This window comes from Fukomys damarensis, unplaced genomic scaffold, assembly GCF_012274545.1.
Source record: "Fukomys damarensis isolate Sample0158 unplaced genomic scaffold, DMR_v1.0_HiC HiC_scaffold_39, whole genome shotgun sequence".
In the NCBI taxonomy this organism is placed as follows: domain Eukaryota; kingdom Metazoa; phylum Chordata; class Mammalia; order Rodentia; family Bathyergidae; genus Fukomys; species Fukomys damarensis.
In genome coordinates, this window is record NW_022900951.1 from 47615105 (window position 1) to 47622307 (window position 7203).

Consider the following 7203-nt stretch of genomic DNA (forward strand, 5'->3'; position numbering starts at 1 on the left):
TCCCCATCATCGCTGGCGGTCTGTGACCCTAGGCCCCGAGCCCGCTCACCCACCCGCCTGCCCGTGCTGCTCCGAGAGTCCGCTCCGTCCTGGCCTGCTCATGGCGAGCGCTCCCGCCCTCGCTCTCTGCTCTCTTTACACTCCAACCCGGGGTGACTTCTTAATTTTAGTTTGACTTTTCCCCTTCCTATATTATTGTTCTTTGGGAAGCATGTTTTTGTTTTGTTTTGTTTTGGTACTGGGGATCAAACTTGACACCTTGTGCTTTCAAAGAGCTGCGGTACCACTGAGCTACATCCCTCGCCCTTGTTTTGTTTTCTTTTTTAGCTGTAAGGAAAATATATACTATTTATAGGAAACTTGGGTTGTTTTGTTTTGTTTTTTAGGAAATTTAGAAAATATAGTTAAACACTTATTAACTTCAAAAATTATATAGCTATTAATTTTTCTTTTTAAAACAAGCCCTGCTACTTAATGGTATCAGTATAAAAATACATTTTCATTATAACATGTTAAAGCTTACAGAAACATTGGCTAGTTCTAGGGAGAGAAATTGGGTACTGGGGACATTTTTTTTCTAATTTGTATTACACATATTACAGTTACTATTATTTTTCATAGTTTTGGCGATAGACCCCAGCGGTTTGAGTGTGCTAGGCAAGCTCTTTGTCACTGAGCCACGTCGCCATCCTCTAGTTAGCAGTTTTTCTTTGTTATAACCACTGCTTCCACAAAACATCCTTGCATGCCTTCTTGGCAAGTGGGCAAATGTTAGTATGGGTTAGGTACTGAGAGGTATAGTGACTGGGTCAGATATAAACTTTAATCATTATACATTTTCCTAGATGCTAATAAATTGCCATTCTGTTTATACTCTCATTAGTTTCGTGAGATAGATGAATGTATGTGAGGGCCTCTTTCTCTGCATCCTTGCCAACATTTGGTAACATTAAACTGTATGCATTTTTTCAGCATGCCTATTTTGATTCCCAGTGGCATGTTATTGATTCTCAAATCAGCATTTTCTAAACAGAAGTCTCCATATAAACAGGGTTAATCTACAATGAATTTATTCAGATAGCATTGAACTTTTAAGTTTTTGAGAAATATAGTATCTCATTTCCTTTTTTTTTTTTTCCTTTGCTGTGCTGTGCTTTGCTGGCGATCAAACCCATGGTCAGCATGTATGAACATGCTAGACAAGCATTCTCCCTGTGAGCTACACATCCCAGCCACATACTTTTCATTTGCCATTTTGATGGCAAAGATGTTGTAAACATTCTTTTTGAACAGTTGTATTCCATTTGTTTTTCATGTTAAGGATATACCTTTTGAACCTGTTCCTTTTTTTTTTTTTTGAAACGGGATCTCACTATGTGGTTGAGACTGATGTGGAACTCACTGTGTAGCCCAGGCTGGCGTTGAACTCATAGTGATCCTCCTGCTTCAGCCTCCCGATTGCAGGCGTGTGCCACCACACCCGGCTCGAACCTGTTTCTTATTGATTGATATTAAGATTCTTTTCAACTTAGTGATATTAGAAATGATGTGGTGAGTAAGGGAAGAGAAAAAGGCTATTCTGGGCAGAGGAGATGGTGTCGGGAATAAAGAGATGGAGGCCAGAATGGCCTTGTTCTTTGTGAGAAGTCAAAGGAAAGTAGGCTATGGACCAGGTACCATCTCATCCCTGCATAGGCAGGGAGGGCAGGTATCCCTGTTTGTATATGAATGCACTGAGGCCTGGGGAAAGGAAGCACACTTTGCCAGGCATAGGCTTTTGAGAGGTAGAGCTGGAACTCAAACCTGGCCTATATAGAGCCTAAATGCCACCTTGACCCTTCATGTGAGGCAAGAGGCACATGTGTGACAGCAGAGGCAGGGACAGAGAAGACTGGAGACAAAGACAGTGGAAGGGAGTGGAGGTGTTCAGAGCTTGTGTAAGAAGCCCTCCATTTCAGGCCGAGGAGCTCAGTGATCACAGGGAGGTCCTGAATATTTTCCTGCAAGTTGGAAATCTGGATTTAGATTACATCTCTCATCTGGTGCCTCTTTTCTAATATCATTCTCATTTTCCAGAATCGGTGCAGTGTGCCAGTGGAGCAAGCCCCTGAGTCACTGCTGAAAAGCAAAGCCTGCTTTGGAGCTGAAAACCTTATGAGAGTTCTGGGAAACTATTGCCGCCTGGGTGAAGTGCGTACCCACATTCGTGTGGGTGTTGTGGGTAAGGTTTGGTGAACAGTCATGAGGCCTAGGCTCCTCCCTCAAGCAGGGCCTGAATTGAGGAAAAGGATCCTGGGAAGATTGTGTTGCCTTTTTGGGGGAGAGGAGCATGGTTCAGGAAATATTTTGTGATTTGTACTTTGACTAGGTGGGCATAGGAAAGCATAGTTGGAATAGCCATTGTGTTTTTTTTTTTTTTTTTGAGGTAAAGTCTCACTAAGTAGTTCAGGTTGGCATTGAGCTCACTCTGTAGACCAGGCTGACAGTCCTACCTCAGCCTCCGGAGTGCTGGGATTATAGGCATGCACCACTATGGTGCCAGTTTTGGAGTTGTTATCATCTCATCCTCTCAGAGCTGAGGGAAGGAGATATGACCATCCCTCTTTTTACAGATGAGAATACAGGCCCAGAGAAGGGAAAAGGGATTTGTAGAGCTCAGTCCTGTGTTAGACAGGGCAGAGCTGAGGCTCAAACCTGGGCCTTTTTCTGGAATCCAGGATACTAGGGGAGTGATCATAGGGGAGAACAGAGCAATTGAGAGAGGTAGAGACTGATTATCATGGAGAGAAAGTGAAGCTGAGAGAGACACATTGGAGAGAGAGTAGGACAATTGAAAATGTATAGATTTACATACCTGAATTAGACAGAGGAAGACAGAAAAAGAAAATGGAAGCCAGATGGCAGGGTTAGTGGAGGATGGAAAAAAAAAAGACAAATTTAAATGACAGAGGTATGTGGGGGGAGGGAGAGCCCAAAGGGAGGACATAGAGACAGATATGTGTGTGTACAGAGACCTGCAAAGGGAGACACTAGAGGGGTTGAGACACCCTATCTATGTTGATGTGCAGACATACATTACCAAAGAAAGATCATACATACAGGGATAGTTACATACAGAGGAACACACACAGACCCAGAGGAAGCATATCTGCAGACACAGACTCAAGCAAAATGCACTCAGACCAGACCCTTTATGCACATATCCCTACTCTGCTCCCTCAAAGCACAGAGCCATAGGTAGACACATATACCCAGATACACCACCACTGTCATAAACCAGAGTTACAGAGAGAAACAAATAATACAGACATGTCTGAGACATATCTCTATCTATCTATCTATCTATCTGTCAGTCATCTATCTATCTATCATCTATCTATGAGAAAGAGGAGTAAGGAGACGGAAAAAGAGACACTGAAGCTTAAATGGGAACATACACATAGAAAGACAAGCCCACAAAGAGGAGAAATGTGGTCAGAAAGTGATTGGTAGCAGTTAGCATAGAGGGAATTGCAAAAAGAGGAAGAGTTGGTGAGGTGGAGAGAATCAGAGAAAAAGGACAATGGCCAGAGTGAGAAAGATGTTTAGATACAAGCATATACAGAGAGACAAAGATGCTAGAGAAATAGGCTGAATGAGAAGGGAAAAAAAAGAAAGCAGTTACACATGGAATGAGAATGATAGACACACAGGTAGAAGTGTACAAAGACTTGAAGGTACCCAGGGTACCCCATGGCACATATATGAAACACAGAAAGACATCCTTAGGCCTAGAGCAGCACACAAGTGTCTAAATGCAAAAGCATACCACGGAAAAGACAAGCTGAGCTGGGTGTGGTGGTGCACACATGTCTGTAATTCTAACACTGGGGAGGCTGAGGCGGGTGGATCACTGAGTTTGAGGTCAGCCTGGGTTACATAGTTCAAGGCCAGCCTGAAGTATACAGTGAGACCCTGTCTCAAAAAACAATAGCAACAACCAACCAACCAACAAACAAAAAACCCAAAAAGGACAAGTTGCATGGAGAGACAGACTAGCATCTGGAGATGAGCCCTCTCTCCCAAGGGGAATTACACACCAGAATAGATGGTCCTCTGTTACCTATGTAACATTTCTTGATTTTCACTTTCTGGTAGATCTTGTCTGTGAGGACTTGCATTGAGCACCTCTTTAGGTTGGTTGTGGGTAGGAGATGAATGTCATATCTAGAGAGAAGGACATGTCTACGCAGTATGCCTACAAAAGGAGAGGGGTAGAAAGGCCCTGGGGTTGTGGTCAGCGTCTAGGATGGGCAGACAGGAGGCCAGGCTTTATTTTTGGCTCTCCATGGCCTGTTCTCTGCTCCTTCCAGGGCCTCCCTCACTTGGGCTGGCCTAAATGTTCCTGAGTACCCTTTGTGTCTTGAATCATTTGCTGCTACTTTGCAGGACTTCCCAATGTTGGGAAGAGTAGCTTGATCAATAGCCTGAAGCGCAGCCGTGCATGCAGTGTGGGAGCTGTTCCTGGGGTCACCAAGTAAGCACCTGCCTACTCTCCCAATCTACAACTCCTTCACACTACCTACCTACTCCTAACTCCCATACCTCAGCACCTGCTCTCTTCCTAATTTTGGACCATCTGATTCTTTGCTTGGGCATGGGAGTTCCACTAAGAACACTCATTTGCCCGGCATACCCTAGGTGTATGCCAGGTGCCATCTTAGCTTTTCCTCATTAGCTCCATGCAGCCTTCTAGCAAGTTTTTAAGATTTGGCTGCTTGTATTACCTAAAGGAAGCAACTGAACCTCAGAGAGTCAGAAGCTTGCCTAAGGTCCTACACCTCAGTCCCCAGTGCCAGAGGCTAGATTTTAGAATCAGCCCTAGATCTTTAGTGTCCTGGAGCCCACTGTTTCTACATCTCACTGCCTCACCTGTAAGAGACCCTCTACTCCTTTACTTCCTCCCAACCTCCCTAGGTCTAGCTTTTGTGACTAAATGCCAGATACATCCAGGTATTCTTTTTTTCTTTCCTGCCTAGATTCATGCAGGAGGTCTACTTGGACAAGTTTATCAGGCTGCTGGATGCCCCAGGCATTGTCCCAGGACCCAACTCAGAGGTGGGCACCATCCTGCGCAACTGCATCCATGTGCAGAAGTTGGAAGACCCTGTGACCCCAGTGGAGACTATCTTGCAGCGCTGCAACCTAGAGGAGGTACGAGCCAGGGCCCCTGGTGGATGCCATACCTTACTCCAAGTTCCCTTTATTCTTCTTCATGACTTCGCTTCCTCTCTTCACCAGATTTCCAACTATTATGGTGTGTCTGGGTTCCAGACCACTGAGCACTTTCTGACTGCAGTAGCCCACCGCTTGGGGAAGAAGAAAAAGGGAGGCTTGTATAGTCAGGAGCAGGCTGCCAAAGCTGTCTTGGCTGACTGGGTGAGGTAAGCAGGAGGCTGAGCCTGAGGCCAGCTGGGAGTCTGGCTCTACAAGGGTTTGTTCATCTGTGTTCTTTACAGCTGGTGGGGCAGCCTGACTTCATTGGTCCCAGGGCAAGGGACAGCCAAGGCACCAGTGCATGTCTTACTGCATGCCTAGTGATTACCCAGCAGCTCAACCCATTGTTGTTCAGAGCTGTCTGTATTATTTTATTTTAATTTTTATTAGTAGTACATGTTTGCAGTACGCAATGATTAGGTTCACCATGAGGAGTTGTACATAATACATCTTAATTCTCGTTATGTCCCCATTCCCCTTATATGGCGTTTTTGATCCCTTACCATTTCCTGCTTGCCAATTTATCCTCTTTTTGATGGTCATTTGCTTTTTCATTGACCACACCACTGTCTTCCCCATTTCCAAATGCAGTGGGAAGATCAGCTTCTATATACCACCGCCACCCACGCACACTCTGCCTGTCCACCTCAGTGCTGAGATTGTTAAGGAGATGACTGAGGTCTTTGACATTGAGGATACTGAGCAGGCCAATGAAGACACCATGGAATGTAAGTGTGGACGGGTAGGTACATCTGGTCTTGTCCTGGCAGAACCACATGGATCTGACCTGATGGCAGATTGCACATTTGGTCTCCCTTTCCCTGGCATTATGTCTTGGTCACTTTCTTGTCACTGGGACACAATACCTGACAGTGACAATTTAAACAAGGAGAGGTTTATTTTGGCCTATAGTTTATAGATGTTTCAATCCATAGCCAGGCTCCAAGGTATATAGAAGGCAGGGCAGCATGGCAGAGGAGAAATAGCTCATTGCATGGTGTCAAGAAAAAGAAGAAGAAGACGAAGAAGAAGAAAAAGAGAAGGATCAGGGAGTGGGGAAGGAGATACACTCTTTCAAGTCATGCCCCAGTCATCCACCTCCTTCAACCAGGGTTTACCTTCCAAATACCATATTTAGCCATAAACTCATCCGTGGACTAATTCACTGGCGAGTATCACACCTCCATTATCTAGTCACCTCCTCAAAGCCTTATCTGAATGCACGAGGCTCTGGGTGGACACCTAGATGTAAAACGTAACACTATTTGGGCTTTGGACCAACTCTAAACTTAATTTCTCCTACAAGGTAAGAGAATTCTAGTCTGGGCCATAGAGATGGTAGTAATGATAGTTTTAAGCTTTTGGTAGATAGGAAACAAATCAGCAAAGTATCTGGGACACTTTAAGGTGCTTTGGAAATAGGAGGCTCTATCCCTATCTTTTGGGACCTAGAGTGGATTGAAATGTTCCTTTCAGAAATCCTTTCTCTAATGTTGCCCCAGGTTTCTTTGCAGCTATTTCTTTTCTTTTTCTTTTTTTAATTTTATTGAGTTTATTGGTACATTTTAGGGATACAGTACAGTTACATTCATTGTTGGGATCATGTACCTCTACATGACAAGTCTTGATTCTCATTTTTTCCCCTTACCTCTGAGCTCCCTTCACCCCCTCCTCCCCTCCCCATCTACAAACACTTTATTTTCATCTTTTCATTCTCTCACATTTTTTTCTTTTCCCTTTTTGTTCTTCCCCTACGCATCACACCTTCCCTACACCTTTAGCTCCTTTCTTCAAATTTCTAAATGTCAGTAATCTTATTAGAATCTTATGCATTGTTGCAGAATATTCACACCAGGGAAACTATTTGGTATTTACACATGTGTGACTTATTTATTTCACTTAGGAGTATATCTTCAATATGTATCCATTTTCCTATGAATGAATCTA

General features: G+C 44.1%; 1 protein-coding gene and 1 pseudogene across 7 annotated transcripts in view; one reads left to right on the plus strand and one right to left on the minus strand.

The window, feature by feature from the left end:
- The window catches only part of LOC109117623, a 1723-nt pseudogene extending 1621 nt beyond the window's left edge, over window positions 1-102 (minus strand).
- The window catches only part of Gnl3l (G protein nucleolar 3 like), a 44784-nt gene that overhangs the window by 26296 nt on the left and 11285 nt on the right, over window positions 1-7203 (plus strand). For all 7 annotated transcript variants that reach the window (XM_010610735.3, XM_010610732.3, XM_010610731.3 and 4 more), the window contains 5 exons: window positions 2077-2221; window positions 4429-4516; window positions 5019-5193; window positions 5281-5423; window positions 5848-5984. In XM_010610735.3, the coding sequence (XP_010609037.1) occupies window positions 2077-2221; window positions 4429-4516; window positions 5019-5193; window positions 5281-5423; window positions 5848-5984 (688 nt within the window). The remainder of the gene's footprint in view (window positions 1-2076; window positions 2222-4428; window positions 4517-5018; window positions 5194-5280; window positions 5424-5847; window positions 5985-7203) is intronic.